At 40.2% G+C, this 20,821-nt stretch overlaps 1 protein-coding gene across 19 annotated transcripts in view; it reads left to right on the top strand.

The window, feature by feature from the left end:
• The window catches only part of BBX (BBX high mobility group box domain containing), a 280,623-nt gene extending 264,603 nt beyond the window's left edge, over positions 1-16,020 (top strand). For 18 of the 19 annotated variants that reach the window (XM_033432231.2, XM_004272082.3, XM_033432229.2 and 15 more), the window contains 3 exons: positions 6,587-6,784; positions 8,796-8,982; positions 13,827-16,020. In XM_033432231.2, coding sequence (XP_033288122.1) covers positions 6,587-6,784; positions 8,796-8,982; positions 13,827-13,914 — 473 coding nt within the window. In that variant the 3' untranslated portion in view covers positions 13,915-16,020. The remainder of the gene's footprint in view (positions 1-6,586; positions 6,785-8,795; positions 8,983-13,826) is intronic. The other variant, XM_049710633.1, reaches the window with a different exon arrangement.
• The last annotated feature ends 4,801 nt before the right edge of the window (positions 16,021-20,821 follow it).

The following is a 20,821-nucleotide window of genomic DNA, read 5'->3' as shown; positions in this document are numbered from 1 at the left end:
AGGCACAGTTCACATGAGCTGCATGTCTGCTTTTGTGTCATTTTGCTTTTATAGAAAATGCCAGCAGTACATCTCTTTTCTGGCTTGTTACTTCACATTTACAACCTCTGTGGAGTATCATTTCTGCACTTTGCTGGCAAAACAAAATATGAATTGTTGTGCTGCTCTCAGCATTAAATCCTAACATCCCCAAATTGACATACATTCACACTTGTGTATTTTAAAAATAAACGTAAGGCACTGATGAACTATCAGAGGAATCTAAAAGAGGCATTTAAGACAATGTTACTCTTTTCTTAAAATGATACTATTCTAAATATTTTGGTTTTAAACAATGAAAACCCTACTTCATATAAAAGGAGGTATCATAGCATGTGCCAGGGTGGTATAAAGAGCGAAGTAAGTAGGAATTAGGGGACCTGGGTGCTAGTCTCAGATCTGCCACTAATTAGCAGTTTTCAGTAGGACAGACCATTTAACCTTACTAGGATTCACTGTCCACATTTGTACTCTGTTGTAAGATATGTGTGTTTAGGGGTGGAGTGAATGAGAAGGCATAGTAATACATGATCTATACATTTCATTTCCCTTCTAACACCTGATGATTTTATTACTGTGATATCTTGAGTGGGTGGTGTGATACCAAAAATACCATATTCTGAAGCCCTAATTTTCTGCCCTTTGGAGGTCAGAAAAGCAAATCAATTTTGAGTCTTCTAGGCAGTCCAAAGGGTTTAGTTGGAAATATTTATTATTGTTGATGTTTAATTATATTTACTATTAATGTATATGGAACAAAACTGTGGAGAACATGCACTGAAAATTGCATGTCCTTTAGTGTAGATGCAAATTCATTTTACATGGCCAGAAAAAAAGGAATCAATTTGAGGGTTGGAAGTTAACCAGTAACTTAAAGTGACTTTTTTTGTTATTTATTTTTATAACATCCCCTACATTTACTTGTTCAGGTGGTGACTACGTGCTTTGTAAATTATCTAGGCCCTTTACTCCATCCTCTTTCTCACCTATGTCCGTATCATTGCTTATTAAAACTTTACCTTGGATATTATAAATATATAAGGACAGAAAAATGAAACCATAATCAGGACAGTTAGCATGTGTAGGCTATCCTGGGCAAAGGTTAGACAGGAGTTGTTTGTAGCTGATGTCTATAAATGAAATATTGACTCAACTGAGGCTTCAGAGCTGTTAGCCGCTCCTGGCTTCTGTTAAAGTGGATGACTTAAAGTTCACTATCCTTTTTTTACACCACCCTGAGTATAATTGGCTTTGAATTTTTTTTCCCCAAGATATTAGAAATTTTCAGGTGTTTAGTAATCACATCTGCGGTTTAAATGCTATGCTTATAATCTATTTTAAGAATTCTCCCCATGCTTTTAAAATTCAAAATCGCTAAACCACTTCTTGAAATTTTTGCAGATCAAAAAAAACAGATTGCCTATAGGCTAGAATTAAAGTTTTCAGATAAACCAAGATGACCTCCCTCTGCCACTGTGTTTATCTTTCTACCAACTTATGGTGTCATATGTTCATGCTTAAGGTAGAGGTTTCTAATTGTAGTAATAATGATGGTGATGATTACTATACTGCTTTATGTTTCCAGAGGGCTTTCACGTATACTTTCTGTGAAAACTAATCGTAACAGTATCTCCAGTCAATTTAAGGAGACCTTATCAGCCCCAAATACATGATAAGGAATTGAAGCCTGACCAATGTAAGCAGGAAGGGAAGAAACCAGCACTAAAGTACACTGGGCATTGCAGTTTTGATTTTTCAGGTGTTTGTGGATAGCCCTCATTTGTTGAAATTATAAATGCTGTCTTACAAGAAAAGAAAAAAAAACCTAAACCTCAAACTAGGTATCTCTAAAAGATTAGTTTCTTTGCAATACATAAATCTAATTACAGGGGAGAAAAATCTGGTTTTCTAGTTAGATTTTGAAATATGATCCACACACTCAGGCTAACTTAATCTCTTTTCCTAAGTTCAAAATAGTTGCCTTATAATTTCAGCAAGGTCCCCAGGATCTGAGGTAAGGCTCATTCATTTGATTCCTGTTTTCCATTCAGCAGTTAACTGCATTTTCAGCTCATGGGAGCCTAACCCATGGCAATGAGATTCCAGACTTGGCTATAATAATTTCAGTGCAGGTTTGCCTCCTGTAGTTGGCATGTGAATTCGTGACTCTGGAGCGCTTTAGTGGCCTCCTGGAGTATAGTACAAGCACAGTGCTGCTTTCCAAAAAAACTTACTCTACATTTTGGGAGCAGAGTTTGGAAAACAAGATAGTCTCTGATTGCCATGTTCCTAATGTTGCTCCAGGAATCAGCTCACATTATCACCCTCACATGATATGCTCCAAGTATGTTATGATTATTGTGGAGTGTAAAAATCAGCCCTGTGGAGTCGTTTGGTGGTGCTTGGGTGGGTTTGTGTGTTCAATTACAAGCCCAAAGAGAAATGACTAATTTGTTTTTAGAGGACAAAACCTTTCTTTTCTCACATTTCCATTAGTTTGGCAGGGAGGGCAAAAAAGGAGCTGCCTTGCTGTCTTGGTATACAACTTTGGGCTCTTTCCCTCTCTGAGTTTTTTTCATTTCCTGTCCCTCACCGCTGTTGACCTGAAACTAAGAGACTGCCAGTTATTTCTCCAGCAAAGATGGGTTTATTTTGGATCAGCAGAGAATATAAATTTGAGGTGTACAACCATGGTATGCAAGTCCTCACACGTCAAGGGAAGGAGAATTTTATAGGCGGGAAAGAAGTAGGTAAGGCTATGGTAAATCAAGTCCATGGCTTTTCATTGGCTGAGTCCTTGCCAGGAGAGAAGAGAGGAGTCTTTGTTTTTCTGTTGGGCTCTGCTGTCATCACAGGGCATGAGAGCTCCTCCTTCTGGTCTCCTGACTCTATTTAATTGAGGTTTCTGTTTATTAATTTTTTGCACCACTAAGCCTTTGTTTTGGATCTTGCAGGTTGGTGGGGAGGACAGTGTATGCAAATCTGAATAAATTGTGTCCCAATAGACCACAATTTCTACATATGGTTAGGGTCCCTATCTGAGATCCTTTTGACCAGCTAGTCTGGAGAGGATGATAAAAGAAGTTTCTCTTTGCTAATGTTGCTGGACTCAGATCTACTGTTCTGTCCCAGACAATTATAGTTGACCCTTGAACAAAGTGAGGGTTAAGGGTACACCCTCCCCCTTCACCCCCTTGGTCAAAAATTCATGTCTAACTTTACAGCTGGCCCTCCAGGCCCTCCATATCAGCAGGTCTGCATCTGCAGATTTAACCAGCTGTGGATTGTGTAGTACTATTGTATGTATTTCTTTAAAAAGATCCACTTATAAGTGGAGCCGCACAGTTCAAACTTGTGTTGTTCAAGGGTCAACTGTACTTCTTTGACTTAGCCTTACCTGCCTTCCCCAATTCTTCTCTCCTAGGAGAGGGTTCTCCCTGAGCACCGACCCTGAAGACTGTCATCGGTCTAGGCCGCCAGAAAGACAGGATGTTCTAGGGGTCACCCATGGGTCAAAGCATGGGGTAGACTCACTCTAACCTTCTCTTCCTAACTCCAGCAAGATCACATTACATGCGATCACATTACATACACATTACATGTTTCTCAAATGTGGATGATCTATAGGCCCTGTGATTACTTCTTGATCTGACAGTAGGTTTCGAGAAGACAACATATAGAAGGGTTGCATTGCCTCTTTTCCAGTGATTTATGAGAAATTCCAATGCATTCTCCTTTTTTGCCTCTTTCACTTGGTCTGCAGCCTGATTCACTCAGTATCTCCCAGCCTCCAGACCTCTGGGACTCGATGATCACTTGTATCTATTGGCTGCCCTGCCTTTGACCCCCTGGCTCCTGTCTGCTGGTTTCTGAGCTTCCCCTGGTCTCAGTCTGCCTTAAGGCCTGATTCACCTTCCATTCGCAGTCCCTTTGCATCCATCCCCTTGGCTTCGTATTGTGTTTTTATCAATTCATCTGGAACACATAGGAGAATGAGTAACCCCTGAAAAGAAATTAAAACAGCTGACGGCTCACCAAAAACAAAAACCTAACAGTCCTAGTGAAGGGAGTACTCTTCCACAGCCTTGAGACTCTGAAGCTGGCTATAGAAAACACTGGCCAGGACACTGATTCTAGGCTGTGTGGCAAAATGAAAAGAATTTTAGGGCTGGATGGCTCCTTTAGAGCTAATCTAGTCCAGCTTCTTTCTTTACATGAAGAAACTGAGACCCCTGGTCCCACAGTTGGTAAATTAAAAAGTCAGTTAAAAAGTAGAACCTAGGTCTGTCTCTGACTATGTTATTTCCATTATCCCTGGTCTTGTAGAAACCTGGTCATCTTTCCCAGACCTCTTAGCCCTTTTCTGGTGTCCATGCCTTTTCTTTGACCTCCTTGGTTTTTCTTTCCATAAGCAGTAATTTGAATGTAATACATTTGGAATCCTGCCGTACCCTTATCTCCACAAGTTCTGGATTTTTCTGGGCAGAGGTTCGTGCTTTTTCTGGAAGATTCATCTATGATTCAGTGATCATACTGGAGAGATCACAAGCTTCCCTCTGTAATCAGAAGGGACAACTGATAGGCCTGGATAAGAAACTAGAATTTTGAAGCTTGTGAATATCCAGTAGAGGTTGCTGTAAACTCAGACTTTGGCCTCTTTGTATAGGAGGCTTTGAACTTCAGGGCTAATGCAGAGTCATGAAACTCCTTTGGAGTGTTTCTAACCAAATTATCTTTTCATTTTGCTGGTAGCTTTTATTGAAATTTAAGTGTAAAAAAAATTTTTTTTAATGCATATGTACTACCACTGGCCTTTGTTAACTATCAAAGTATAAATAACTAAGATTGTTTGACCTGGGTATAGACCTACAACTTGAAAGGAGCCTTTTTCCTAGTTTTTGATTACTTGCTTGAAAAAAGGTGTTTGGGAGCATTGCCAAATAGTTCTGGGGTTTTTTTTAAGTAACTATTATCTTAAGCCTGTCCACACACAGCCATCTATTACGCAATAATATGGTAAGGCCAAGCCACAAATCATGGTATGATTTCAGCTTTACATCCTTTCTCTTGATGTAATTGAAATTATTTCCCACTTGTTTTGGAATAGGAAGCCTGGAATCAAATGCTTGAGGGCAAAGATGTTACTACTTTATAGCCTCCTTTCTCAAGGATGTACCTAAACCCATTAGGGAGCTATATTAAAATTTTTAAATGAAACCTATGTAAGTGTTTATACCAATAAGTACATTTTTTCACACCCTGAATTGTTCTTGCTCTGTTCCTTTTATTTTAGCTTTTTTTGTCTTCCTACATTACATATATTGTCTTATTTCCAGTTATCTACCTTCGTATCCACCTTCTTATGAGCACCACCTGGTATTCTCCAGGTTAAGTTTGCACAGAGTTTGTCATGTCAAACAAACATGACAGTGTGATTTCCTGAACCACACTCCCCCTTTTCTTTGTCAAAAACAATTTCTATGCCTGTCTTAAAGAGATTGGATAGTTAAAAAATGGAAAGATGCCTCTTTCTCCTGCCCCAAAGCCCGTAGGTCACTGGAATAAAAACAGCCCCAATGAGGAAATGACTACAAATATATACTCCTAAATGCTTGTTGTACTCACATCTGCATATTCTTGTCTTAATTTAAATTAAGGGGGGAGGGGGAGAGACGAACTCCTAAGGAAATGAGTAAGAAGAGACACAGCATTCCCAACCCATCTGAACTGGAAGCAAAGTCTTTGGTGGCAAGTGTGTTCCTTACTCTTGACACAGTGACTAATAGGGTACAAGTGTGTGCTGTTAAATGATTTGCTGGTGTTAACAGTTAAAATTAGGGTACCTAAAACTAACCTTTCGGGGTGTCCTGCTGACATGTGGTACTTTATTAAATTATCTCCCTAAAGCACATTCACCTGGTCCTAGAATTCAGCCGATGGGAGAGAGTTTCCATAGGTGCTGGCTTCATCAGTGTTTGCCAGGTCCTTACTGAGTACTCAGTGTGCATAAAAGAAAGTTTCTTTTCTCATCAGTCCAACCTGGAGGTTGAAAGCAGGTGTCCAAATGATAAGTGTAAATTTAAGAAGCACATACTTAATCTCAGTATCCTCAGAAGAAGAGAAACTTCTTTTATCATACTTTCCAGACTAGCTGGTCAAAAGGATCTCAGATAGGGACCCTGACCACATGTAGAAATTGTGGTCTATTGGGACACAGTTTATTCAGATTTGCATACACTGTCCTCCCCACCAACCTGCAAGATCCAAACACTTGGAAAATGTTACTCCAATGGCCTCTTAGTTAAGTATTCTGTTAAAAGATAGAGAGGGCATCCTATCCCTCTGTACTTAATTTATCAAAGCACATATTTATAGAAATATTTGTTTAAAATTATAGTCAGTATTTCTTTTTTCTATCAATACTCTGAAAACTCTAAATGTAAGTTCTTGTTCAGATAAGTCAGACATTTAGAAATACTTCCTTCCCAGAGCAACGTTGGTGCCTTGTGTTTTTGTGTGTAACGTTATATGGTTTGTCCTTTTTCAGCCATATTTTCAGAAGACAAAAACACCACAGAGCCTGCTTATAAGGTTAAAAATGCCCCATCCATTCCCAGCACTCCAGAGCCAACAACAACGCAAGAACCCTTGGTGGGCAGTCAAAAGAGAAAAGCAAGGAAAACCAAGATCACACACCTTGTCAGGACGGCAGATGGCCGGGTATCACCAGCAGGAGGTACTTTGGGTAAGACAAGGAAGCTTTAGACAGAGATGACCAGAGCAAGCAGGTGACCATCAGGGCCACAGTGGCCAGAAAATGACTATAATCCAACTGTGGGTCCTCAGTGAAAAATGGGTCTGTCTGTCAGTCTGGTCACAGTAACATTTTCTCTCTCTGGATCTCCTTGAGAACTGGTTTCCTACAGCATTCTAAACGTACATGTTTTAGTCCATGTTTTAAAATCATAGCTCTTTTCCCAAGAGCATGTCCGGAATTCCTAGGAAGGAAAGGTAGCTTTTAGGACTGTCAGCTACCTTCTCCTTCTCAGCATGCACACAAACAGTCTTAAGTAAATTCCCAAAGATCCGAGACTTTTAAAAATACTGGATGAGTCTTTGTCCCTGGCTCACGTTTTAAGTCATTACAAACCAGATCATCAGGTGTTCAAACCAATGAATTAAGAAAACTGAGAAAGAAAGCATCCAGCATTTCCTGTACAGCTGATTCAGACCACTAAGGGAGCCTGAGAATGCTTCTGGATTTCTTGATTCTCTGGGCTAATCCTGAACCAAATATTAACTTACAGTGAATTTCTCCATTTCAGTCTTGGCCTGTGGTCTCTTTACTGTTCCTGGTGGCCTCTGTGGAATTGCCTGAGGGGCCCGGCTTAAGCGAGTGACACTGAGCATCCCCCCCTCCTATCTAGGGGTGGTACACCAACCAAGCATTAGTGGACTTAGCTGCTGCCTTTCTGCCTTTCAGCGCCTCTAGCGTCTCATTCTATCAGCCCTGAAGGAGGTGTTCCCCACCCCCCTTACCCTAACCCAGTTTCCAGACAAAGGTCAAGGGTCCATAATGACTTCTGTAACTAGCAAAAAAAAATGTTTAAATGAATGCTTTTTGAGAATATTTATAAATAACTGATTTAGGTTAATCTAGTTGGTAGACTTATTGTATGCTGAGATCGAAGTCATTTAGTGAATTTTGTGCACTTGTGTTTTGCATATGTAGATTGTTAAACCTTAAAGTATATTAAAGACCCCTAATTTTACTGTCATATACGAAGTGAAACTCAAAGAGGTGGAATTTTGTTTCATAACACATCGAACCACTAAGTAGGATGACGATTAGAATCTAGTTTTCATGATATTTAGTCCAGCGGGCTCCTTTCTCCTTCCCTTTCCACTCTGGATTCTGCTCTGTGATTTTCACGTTGTATAAATTGTTATAGCCTCATTTTTGCTTTAGGAAGAGTGAAAGATCTTAGAAAATATTCCCTTTTATGTAGAAAAGCATATAGCACTTCATGTTCTAATATATGACATTTACAGCCTTTATCAATTACTTTCTGTAGTTAAAATGTTTTATTATAAAAACCATGGTAAAGATTACTCCTCTTCCTCTCTAATGGCTGTATAAAGTGTACTTACTTCCAACAAATGTATTGGCATAGCATTTCAGCCACCTCTTCATAAATACCAGAGGGCCCTTCGCTTCCTTTCAGTAGGTCTTCAGAACAAAAATAACAGTTTAGGATCTCATTGGAACTGATTCATCTCATTGGGATTAGTTTAGGCTATCCTAAGTGTCGGTAACACAGCATACTGAATGCCCACGGTGCACAGTAGGGCATGCTGTGGCCTCATCAGGAATGTTTGGTCAGTTGAGTTTTTAAGGGCCATTTTACAGCATCCACTGGCCCCTCTGCACAAGTCCCTTGGGTTTTATTTTGGCCACGGTCCATTTTTCCCTCTTTCTCTAAGATTGACCTATTCTTTGTTCTTGGATAAAACACAGCTCCTCCGCTCAGCTTCAGGGCATGGTGCTGCCCGTGGTTGCAGTTGAGCTTAATAAAAGTGTTTTATTCCCATGGAAGAAGAGATTCTGTAAAAGCCTTAATATTCGGTGGATGACAGAAGTGAACAGTAAAGCATATTAGCTCATTTCACATTGTCTGACACTGAGTTTTCTCTGTGTCCCTTCTCTGGAGGGGACAGAGCGATCCCTCTCGTGATGAATTTTCCTTTCGTTACAGATGACAAACCAAAGGAACAACTGCAGAGGAGTCTTGCTAAGGTGACCGAGACGGGCTGCAATGACGAATGCTCACACAACCGGGAGGCCACGGAGACGCGGAGCAGCACCCCGGAGATGCCAGCCGTGTCTGCGTTCTTCAGCCTCGCTGCGCTGGCCGAAGTGGCCGCCATGGAAAATGTGCACAGGTCAGCAGTGGGGAACCTCGCTGCCCTGGGCTCTGGGGACCTGTTCACTTTCACCCCCTTTCACGGAACATGGGTGGAGACAGTGATATGGAAGCCCAAATCATCCTTTCTGATGTGGTCTGTGATATTTTCAATGATTGGGGTTCGGGAGACTTTTGTTTACGAGGTGGTAACCGAAGTATGTATACTGTTCAGCAGTGTGGGAAAATATAAGGGAGTATTGCCCACCAGGTATATTACTTTGAACGTAGTACTATTCTGTGATTAAGCTTCATTTCTGAAAAAGCCTGAGAGAGCAGAGAAGCAATATCATCTAATCGTTAAAGCTTTAGAGTCAGGTCTCAGACCTGAGTTTGAGTCCTACCTCTGTCACCTGAAAACTGTAAGGCCTTGAGCAAGACCATTCACTTCTCTATCCTGTGTTTTTCCTTTTATACTATGGCTGTAAGTGGTTCGCATTTCATAGAGATGTTATATAGAATAAATCTAGTGTCCCAGTACCGGCACATGGTAACACCCCCATTGAGGATGGCGTTGGTGGTACTAGCAGAAGAAAACAGTGTGGTTCAGGAAAAAGAGCATCTCAGCATCTGACTCATGGAAGGCAGAAGGCCTGGATTTTTCTTCAGCTCTCTGTGTTTGTGAAAAAGTCATTTATTTCTCTGGGCCTCCGTTTTCTCATCTTCTGTTTAGTATAACAATATCCCCAAAGAATCACAAAGTTGTAAGGCTCAGATGAGACCAGATACGAAAGCCTTTTGAACTCAGTGAAGTCCCACAGAAAGTATATTAAGTTCTAAGTATATAATTGGGTGTTCTGCTACTTAATGGATCCTTTGGGAAGATAAAAAAGCCTTTTGTGAATTCAGGTATTTCTTGTTTTTATTCGAAGTGGATTACCCACAGATGAGTTCTTTCCTAGGTTTTCAGTCTTCAGCCCAACAGAGCTTGAAATCTACCCCGACGTGTCTACCCATCTGTCAGGCTCCATTCTCCTTCACATCCAGGTTTAGGAGACCCCAATGGAAGCTTTGTTTGCCTCTTGCTGTTTACCTGTCATATTACAGTTCTAGTGCTTCCTCACAAATAGCCTCTAGATTTTTCCAAGAAGTCAAATTCCTTTTTTTTTTTTTTTTTTTTTTTTTTGCGGTACGCGGGCCTCTCACTGTTGTGGCCTCTCCCGTTGCGGAGCACAGGCTCCAGACGCACAAGCTCAGCGGCCACGGCTCACGGGCCCAGCCGCTCCGTGGCATGTGGGATCTTCCCGGACCGGAGCACGAACCCGTGTCCCCTGCATCGGCAGGCGGACTCTTAACCACTGCGCCACCAGGGAAGCCCTCAAATTCCTTTTCATGTGTACACTGCAAGTGCCTAATAGCAAGTGAACGGTGACAGACATTGTTAAAATCTGCTCAGGTCTCTGAGGGAGATAATGCACAGACACTTCTCCACTCGTGAAGTTTTACAGTCGAGCACAGAGGACAAACTCATAGCGCATGCAAAAAGAATTAAAAATATGCCTGAGTGTTATTAAGTGCCCCCATAAATTGTGGGAATAAGAGGTCATGTAAGAATTCAGAGGGGGGTCATAATCCGGGGCTCAGGAAGGGCCACCACACAGTCACCTTTGCTGCTGCCAGCGTCCCCTTCTGAGCACGACTGGTGACACCTCTGTTAACCAGCCGCCTCCAACCCAGTGACTTTCAGCTGCAGCGGCAGAAAGCGGCAGCAAGCCTTTCCACTGTCACCACCACCTTCCTCTCTGTCCTGCGGTCACGTGGAATCGCTTACTCCCGTCCAGATAAGCCCGCTTCTTGCCTTTGTGCGTCCTCCTCTCGGGTGAACAGCCTGTCTGTCTTTTGTCCTCTTCTCTCAGTCTTCCTCCCGAAGTCCTGCACACTCGCTGTGCACACCTCTCTTAGACCAGCTGCCACACTGGGTTGTAGTTATTTGTTGATACATCTGTCTCCTTCCAGTACACTTTGAAAGCAAAGCACTGGTGTTATTCTTCATGTACACAGCTTCCTTAGTTCCTGTTACGCAATGGACGAATGAACAAATGAACGGCTGAGTGAATAAATGAGGTGTTCTTGAGAATGACTGCCTAAGTTAGCTAGCAGACATAGAAAAATGGTGTTCTTTTTTTTTTTTTACACCTCCCATTAGCAAGAAAAAATATTGCCTATTAGAATTTTACTATCAGGCTTCTCTGGTGGCACAGTGGTTGAGAGTCCACCTGCCGATGCAGGGGACACAGGTTCATGCCCCGGTCCGGGAGGATCCCACATGCCGCGGAGCGGCTAGGCCCGTGAGCCATGGCCGCTGAGCCTGCGCGTCCGGAGCCTGTGCTCCGCAACAGGAGAGGCCACAGCGGTGAGAGGCCCGCGTACCATAAAAAAAAAAGAATTTTACTATCAACCTAACAAATGGTTAGTGTTCTTACTATCTAGACAGACAGACAGCCTTGGAGAATCTTAGTTGTAACTTCAGCGGTTAACCTGTTAAAGCAGAGATCCCAGCCATCCCTCCACCTGCAGGCTTAATGTAATTGTACCTGGGTTGCACATCAATTAATTATTGCTTAGGCATCACCTAGTTCATAATTTAGAGAGTGGTCGACAGAGTTAGGGGTAAACATATATTACCTGCATTCTTGCCACAAGCAATCTTAATATTGGGTTCAGAAACCCAACATAGAAGAACAGTTTTACAGAATGCAGGAAGTAGGAAATTGGAATTAACCTTTGTTGAGAGCCTGTTTCTTTACTAGGAGTTTTATAAGGATGGAAGCTCATTACATTTATTCTTAAAATCAGCTCTGCCAGGTGCGTCTTTTTAGTTCCATTTTAATGATGGTACAGGCGGTTAATTAACTTGCTAAGAGCACACAGCTAAACTTGAGTCAAGATCTGAATCCAGGTCTTTGAACTTCATTGTCTTTGCCTCTGCTCCAGCGTGCCACTTAAGCAATTATCTGTCATGTCATAGAGATTCATGGGGAATCTCACCTGACCTTCCCCTGGGAGCTGGAACCACCACTTCGTGGCAGCCACCTCATGCTCCTACCTCCTTTTCTTTTTCCACTGAGTAAGCTGGGCTTTCACCCCGATTTCTCTCTCTCCCTCTTGCTTGCTCTTTTTTGTTTTTGCATTGTATTTTTCATCTTTCACTTATTTTTCTTTGTATGTTTCCTTTTCCAATACTTGTTAAAATTCTTTTTTGCTTTTGTAATATTGTTACATATTCAATCTTAAAAGTAAAAAATAGCATTTTAATTTCATCTTTCTTGAACAAAGAGTTGAACATATTGAATAGTTGGTTCTTACAGCATCCCCACATAAATAAACAGATTAATCCAGAGGCTTGATTATAACACGTTTTGTTTTTCTAAATTCCTAATATCTTAAGCTAAGTGATCATTGGATTCTGAAATCCCCAAATGTAATTTATCTGTATTAATTTTCTTTTTTGTTCATCAAGAAAAAGAAAATTAGATATAGTTATGGAGAGATACAATTTGAATTTTAAAATAGCTCCTTTTATTTCACGTAATCTGAAGAAGATACTGTATTGAAACGGTCAAACCAGTGAAAACACTGCTGCTCTATCCCATATTTTCAGCACAGTGCTGTGCACTACAGACCATCGTAGGCCAGAGCAGTGAGTATGCATTGTTGAGGCTTGGGAAACCTATTAGGAAATGTCAAGGAGGTGCCCAATCCTATCTTTTTAGAACGAGAAGCTCTATAGAAAGTACCAAGAAATTTTCTTATAACCATGAAGTAAATCGTATTTTTCTTCCTACTCATTAAACAACAAGCTGAATGAAAAATAACTGTTTGATCTATGTCTGTTTGATGTAGATCCAATCCAAATGATAAGAATTTCCATGAATTTTTTTAAGTCTTGTCTAGAGTTCTTTCTCCATATGTGTTGATTTTGGCCCAAGTTGATTGGATTTTCTCACACACTAAAATTCAGAGTTGGTACTTGCCTTCTTCCCTGTGCATTCTCCCTCCATATGCCTTTGAGACTTCTCTTTCGTTAGGTGGGTTTCATTGTTTTCTTTTCATTCCTTTTTTAAGTCACAGTTCACATCTCTCTGCAGAGGCCATCCCTTTTATTGGCCTTAAGTTTTGAAATCGGGCTTATTATTATATATCTCAAGAAATGAGCCGGAGGTCATCGGTTAGTATAGGAGAGTCTTCTTCCCCTTGGGCAAGTCAAGGAAAGGAATGTGTCTTTTTTTTTTTTTTTTTTTTTTGCGGTACGCGGGCCTCTCACCGTTGTGGCCTCTCCCGTTGAGGAGCACAGGCTCCGGACGCGCAGGCTCAGCGGCCATGGCTCACGGGCCCAGCCGCTCCGCGGCATGCGGGACCTTCCCGGACCCGGGCACGAACCCGTGTCCCCTGCATCGGCAGGCGGACTCTCAACCACTGCGCCACCAGGGAAGCCCTGTCATTTTTTAATATAAGTAGATCCAGAGGAAAATTGTCATCCTAGAACCACAGCCCTTGACTGAAAGGTTTCCACTTCCTGGGAATTTCACCAAATCTGTTGGTGCTTCAGGTTTTGTCTCTACATAATGGAGGTGGTTGTTTGGGGGCAGAGTATGTTGTTGAGTTGTATGAGAGGAACTGAGATAAGAAATCCTTAAAAAAGAAAAATAAAGAAGCTTTAAGAATAAAAACAGTTTTAATTAAACGGTGTAAGTAGTAAGTCAGTGGTAGCTATTAAACAAGATATGTTGGAAAGCGTTTGTTGGTCATTCATCATCCTCTCCTGTTTCTGATAATGTACTCTCAAAAAGTGATTTCTCTCTTTTTCTTCCTCTTATTTTACAGAGGTCAGAGATCAACTCCGCTCACCCATGATGGACAGCCAAAAGAAATGCCACAGGCTCCTGTACTTATTTCTTGCGCTGACCAGTGAAGCGCCCTTTAATTGTAAAACATTGTGCTTTACCTACTACCCTAGCCTTGTCTTTACTGAGAGATGCTAGTGAGTCCATGTGGTGGAAAATATAGACTGCAAACAAGTGCTTGTTGCCCTACACGGCCCAGATTCACTTGAAGCAGAAGTTGGCACCCTGGGCCAGTTTGTTCTTTCAGAACCCAGAGTCTTTGAGGGTGATGTTATCTGTCTGATAATGAGCAGAAACGGGATGATCCTAGAGCTTTGCTTTCTATTGAAGGCTTTTGATGGTAATAGGTGGTAACTTGGTAAAAGGCTGCCTTTACTGTAGCTCATCCAGCATCTCTTTTACCAACCAGAGAGTGTGAAACTAGTTTCGTATATTACCTAGTTATTCTTTCAAAACAAAAACAAAAAACAAAAAAAACAAAAACTGACACACTGCACTAGTTATTATTAGATATTCTTAGTCTTTTTTGTACATGGAGATTTATGTTCTAAGATGGTTTATATAATAGGTTATACCTACATTTATATTGTAGAATAATATTAAAAAGCCTGTTCCAGAGACTCCCAGACAGCACGGGCAGGCAGATGTACCATTGTTAGCGGTGTATGCTCGGCCTTGTGGTCCATATATTCTGCACTTTTATATTTGCCACCAGAGTGGTAGTTTGCTGGCAAAAAGAGAAAGAGAGAGAAGAAGAAAAATTACAGTTCTTACAAGCAGAATTTTTTTCTTAGCCTTGAGTGACCAAGAAGAATTTGCTTGGGTCAAATTGTGGCGAATATTTTCCCAGACAGGGGAAGAGTCCAGCAGATTACAGATTACTGATGTTTTCATGCCTTGAGGATTCTTTTATTTTTACACAAGGGTCTGAGTGACCAATGGATCGTTCATACAGACAAAAAAAGAAAAATATTATTCAGAAGTGACCTTAGTATTACTTCACTATTCAGAACACATTGAAGACACACCCACTTCATGTGGACTTTGAGCTACAGACCTTTTACATCCATCCCAGACAGACTGGACGGGTAGCAATTGCTATGCACAGCCTAATTGGCACTGCAGGTTTTTAGAGCCATTTTGAGTTTTTGTGGTTACGGAGGTATTGATGAGGGAGGTGTGCCTGACCAGAGTGGGACTCGCAGTTATAGATCCAACCTGCAAGTTTCCTGTTTCCTTTTCATGTTTTGTTGCTTTTGAACATAAAACCAACCATACATATGCCAGTGCAAGTGGATTAACTGGCTTAGAACATTCAACATATTGACTCCACCACCTGACGTTCACAGTATCTTGTTTCTTAGCAACAGATGCAAAGTGATAAATCAAAATTAGTCGGCGGCTACAGATTTTACAGGGTATTTGTTCCATAGCACAAAGTATTTCCCCACTCTTGCATCACAGCACAAACTACCAAATTTTAATTATTGGATTCCAGCAATAATTTTTACTGGTTTTCAAACTGGCGGAATTTTGATAGTGTTAGTTCAAGTTTGAAACTTTTGAATTAGATCTCTAAATGGTGACAGTTTACAAGGTTTTATCTAGCTTTCTTATTTATACTTGACTGAATTGTAATGATGATTTTTTTTCTAATCGTAATTTGACCTAATAGCCATACAAAAAAATGACTCTATTAGTACTGACTAGGTTTAGCTTTTCACGGTTGTAGATATTACTTCAGTTTCGGTGCTGGAAAATATGTACAACATACTAACAGAATTGAAAAAGAACAGAGAGATTTGGGCGTTTTTTTTTCAAAGCAGGTAAAGAGGGCATCAGGGCATTGGAATGGTGTCCTCAAAAATGCATATTCCTTGTGGGCATGGAGGAAGAAGGAATTAGTAAGCAAGGTTAATCAGAGGCAGAAGCTTAACCCCATTCACACAGAAATAAATCAGGTGAGCAACCCCAGATTTTAGCATGAGATTTTTACTATGATGCTGTTGTATTAATATTTTCTAAATTTCGAAACACAAATTGAATGTTTGAAAATTGCTGGGTCCCAGTGTTGGTGGCTGTTGGAGTTTCTGGACCACTTGCTAGCAGTGATTTAAAAATTATAATTAGCTAAAATCCAAAAAAAAAAAAAGAATCAACAACAAAAATTGTTTGGTGCAGAACATGCACCTTGACAATGGTACTAACTTGTTATTCTCTAGAACATGTTAGAATAGGTCTATTTTTGCCAGTGCCCTCTCCTCCAGTCCTCTGATTACATTTCACTAGAGTTCCTTAAGAGAGTGCTGTATATTCATGGGACCTTTTTTAAAAAGAAGCAAAACAAAAGATTACTTTTTTCTATGTGATTAATATATCTTACTTGATCTGCTTTTCCTAAACCTCAGTGGCTTTTCCCTTAGGCAGGGGTCGGGGTGGAGGGCAACCTACTGGATACGACTGTTTTCAGATACTTTAGAAAAAAAAAAAAAAAAAAAACCCCACCTTTTTGTAGACATGCTTAATTTTTAAGCGGTTAGGCACTGAGAGTAGCAGAAATCCTGCAAAGCTTTATAGTCTTTTAGACACTCGCCTTGTCATTTCTCTGAGTAAAGTCTTGATTTCAAAAATAGTGCTTTTCTCATGCCCTGAATCCACTGGAGAGGGGTGTTGGTATTTTCAGGTAACAACATTTGTTAGCACAAATATTGCAGACCAACATGTAGTACCCTCCCCCATTTATCATCTTCATTTCACTTCTCTCATTCTTTTTTATTTTGGAAAATCATATTGCTATGGTGTGTACCTTAATCTGCCAGCAAACACCATCTACACTAACATTTGTCCCACACGCATCCTCAAGCGAAAAAGTTGTTGCACCTTATGTATATCTCAAGCAAACCAAAATATGATGCTCTTCTGCTTTTGTTTTATTCTAAATTGTTGTATCATATCTTTCTGAAACCATTCTGAATCTAGTTGAAATTATCAATATTTATGCTTTTAACCTTAATTTCTGGATTCAAACCTGTATATAAATCTTTTGAAAAAAATTGTCCTAGCCCTTCTCTGTGTTGCTGGAAGTGGATGATTTAGTCTCAGATGGAGACATAGTACTGCTCCAGTTTTCTTTAGGCTTTTATTTATTTAGTTATTCTGGGTATTTTCCTATGTAATTTTGAAGTGTGTAGAGTATATTATAGTTACTGAAGCTGCAGCTCTAAGAAGCTGAGTGAAAGAGAGAAAATACTGTAAGACACCCTTCTTAAGTGTTTATTTGTTTGGATAACTGTAATGAGGCCAGGAAAAGGAAAAAGGTCCCACAGCCACTTTGAAGACACAGGTTCTTATCCCCAAACTAGGTTAGTTCCCAGATTTTAGATGAACATGGTGAATTCTTTAAAGCCCTCTTTTTTAAAGGATATATCATACCATTGTAATTCTGACAGTCTTTTCCCCCCCGAAAATATATTTATTTAATTCCATCAGATGAGCTTTCTACCAGTGCCCCCCTCAAAGCCATGCTGAACTCATTACCACGTTATCACTGTTATTATAGTTCCTGCCATTAAAACTGCTGCAGAGGAAAAAAGTGATGGAACACTATGAACAAAAAGGAGCATCTGAACTGGTCTGGTTATTTAGAATGCAACTTGTGTAATCTCTGTCACTCTCTTATCAAGTCAGATGCTACCCTGCCTGAGTCATAGAAAATTTTGTTTGCACTCTGTAGTCCTTGGCTCATCCTCTGGAAATGTTTGCACCTATGTAAAATCTCAAGCAAATTATAAATCGATACAGCACTAGGAGTAAGCTGAAAACTGAATGACATGTTTTGTTTATACAGTTCCGGGGGAGGGATGGGGAATATCAAGTAACTCTGTTCCAAGTTTGGCATTTGGCATTAATGTGAAGCAGTGGGACCATGCTGCCTGCTAAACTACTGTATGAATCCTAAGTGTTCTGGAGACCAGCAGCTGGAGGCTGGAGGCCAGCATCCATACAGCAAAGGGGAAGCATCGCCGCTCCATGGGGGAAAAGGAAGGAAGTCGTGCAAGGCCTGGAGTCATCATTTGTAAAGGGAAAGTCGGGGTGTACGTGATGCTGTGAGAAGTTTCACCTTTGATTGCACTGCTCCACAGAGCCCTCAGATAAGGCCAATCCTAATGGGCTACCTCGGCTTTAACGGTTAATTTCAGTAAGTCCTGTTTCAAAGGTTTGTCTTTTTTTTGCTTCTACCTTCAGTGCCACTATTTTCCGCTGCAGTGTTTTGACTTCCCAAACCACCTTCTCCAGAGAGAACAATGTATTGCTGAAAATGGGCAGTAGAAGCAAATGCTCTTATTACATTTGACCTATAAAGTATTCAGAGTGACTGCTAGGTGGGAATTAAAATTTAGCTTTCCCCACATAGGATCTTGTTTTGCACCTTATAAAGAGTGTACTAATTGTTAATTAGGTGTTGCTTTTATTTATACAAGCATTCCCAAAGAATTAGATTTGGATTTTGTGTTTATTTGAGTTTGGGGATTTTTTTTTTTTTTTACAGTTATCTTATTTAGATTGACTAACATCATACTTAACAATGAAAAAAAGAAACAGTTGTTCAGTTCATCTTACCAGATATGTCTGGTGAAGTATTCAGGGTTTGATGGACTGCTTTGCTTTTATATAGTTTGGAAGTGATAGCGAAGTTTATTATACCCCATATTAAATGGCCTTGTCCTTTTCACTGGGGACACTATCTTACATTTTAGGAAAAGAAGCAGCAAAAGAGTGAAAAACAAGACAAGTACATTTGATTCCCCTCATACGCCTCCATCTGTTTGTGCTACGCTTTCCTTAAAAATATAAATATACATTTTCTTCACACATACAAAAACGTTTCCTCTCCTGGCCAAATTTTGTTTGTGGTGGTATGATTTATACTAATAATTGAAAAGAGGAAACCTTGTGCTTAGAAGTTCGGTGGCCACTATTTTCTTGTTGCAGTCAGTGGTCAAAATTGATCCTGCCCTTAAGTTGATCTTTATGCACAGAATTAGTTATTGTGAACATTACTACTCTTTCCAAAGATTTTCTAATAACTTGGGCCAGAACTGGTTACCGAGGAGCAAGGACCTAATTCCATGCCTCCACACCCTCCCACTGCACCGCACCACACATCTTACCTCACAAGCTCTAACCTAAATCACAGAGGCACGCGTTTCGTGGACTAACCATGACCTCCCCTTGCGGCCCCAGGGGGGTGCTCCCGTCCCCTGACACCTCACTTTAGTGCCTCAGCTCGTAGCGGCAGAACTGGGGTGGGGGAGGTTTGTGATCTGGAGCTCAGCACATGCTTGGCAACATGTTTCTCATTTCCTTAGCACTCATGTCTTGCTCTCAGGAATCTGTCAAAAAGGAATAAAAACCACCTGAGAGTCCACATACCAGATTATGAACTTTTCCCATAGGTTTGAATTGCTTACTTACCTGTCATAAATTAACCACAGCTTCATTTGACCACCAGGTCTTAAGTCTGTTGACAGTTTTCAGCATGACCGAATCGCTCATTTTTTTTGCTTTCAGAAATTGGCTTGGTTCTCTTTAGAGTTGGTGTAAACATGCCATGTAATAAATGATTTCCACTTAATGGTACAACAGAATTATTGCTTTCTTAGATGTATGTGTAGTAAAAGTCAATATACACATTTATATAATTTCTTTCTTCAAAATCTTATACTTAATTTGATATTTCTAAAAATTGCACATGTAAGTCATGTGTATAACATGCTAAAGTACTTTAACTGTGATCTTAAAACTGAATAAAAATATTTAATAAAAATTTGAAATATTTTAAAGATATTCAATTTTTTTTTTTTTTTTTTTTGGTTCACACTACTGGCCATAGTGTATGTGCCTTCAATATACCATATTTTCTAAAAACAGTAGGGAAAATACTTTAATACAAATAAGACGCTTCAACTATTTTAGAATACCAAATGATGGTCTCCCCTAAACTTTACCTGAGATTCACCATTGTATGAGCAGCCTTGGTTGCTTTTGCCTAACGTGTGGAGCAGAAATCAGCCCTACAGAAGAAGGAAAACATGCTTCAGTCTGCTGCGCAGGAGGAGAGTCTCCTTGGGAAAGTGTGACCTGCCTGAGCATACCATCTTGCCCCGAACTATAATAAAAGGATGGAAGTAGTATCGTTAAGACTGTAGTATAAACTCAGGCCTCAAGTTTGGTGAATATGATGTTCCTGAACCGTAGAACCTTGGATATGCTTTTTTTTTTTTTAATTCTTTGGATTGGCACACAATTGTGCCAATTGGCACACAATTGTGTGCATGTGTGCAGTGTATAAATACATATATAGTATAATTATGTCACAGCCGTTGCATTCAGACAGACTTGGCTCCAAAGTGTGGCTCCACCCATTTACTGCTGGGTTTCTTAACCTCCCTGAATCACACTTCACTAACCTAAATGATGGTGGTTAATAATAACTTCTTAACACCACTACTGGGATGAAAAGGAAATACATATGAAAATGTTGGCATGGGGCCTGTAACGGAAATGCTCATTAAGTGGTAATTGTTGACTGTATTATATTTATTCCAACTGGAAGGTTGATACGTTAGTGTATTCAAAAGAGATGCTAAGTATAACTTCGTCTTCAGAATGAGCTAGGGTCCTGATGCCTTGGGGATAAGCTGTTTGGATTTGATGTTGTGGAAAACTCACGGTAGGTTAAGTTCACATAGCTAACTCATACTTGTATGTGTAGCACTATAAGATTTTTCTGTAAAATCTGTCTGCCTAATGAGTTACATTTCCTAATACTCCAGCACACTTCCTTTGAATTATTGAGAATAAAATGTATTGGGGGAATATAAATTCTGTTAGGGAAAAGGGTGATAATATGCATATGTGTGTGGTTTTATGATCCTACATATACAATCGCATCTGTCCTTTTGGGTAGAACAT

Source organism: Orcinus orca, chromosome 5 (genome assembly GCF_937001465.1).
Source record: "Orcinus orca chromosome 5, mOrcOrc1.1, whole genome shotgun sequence".
Classification (NCBI taxonomy): domain Eukaryota; kingdom Metazoa; phylum Chordata; class Mammalia; order Artiodactyla; family Delphinidae; genus Orcinus; species Orcinus orca.
The sequence above is the reverse complement of the archived record's forward strand: the minus strand, read 5'-3'. Positions and strand labels throughout refer to the sequence as shown.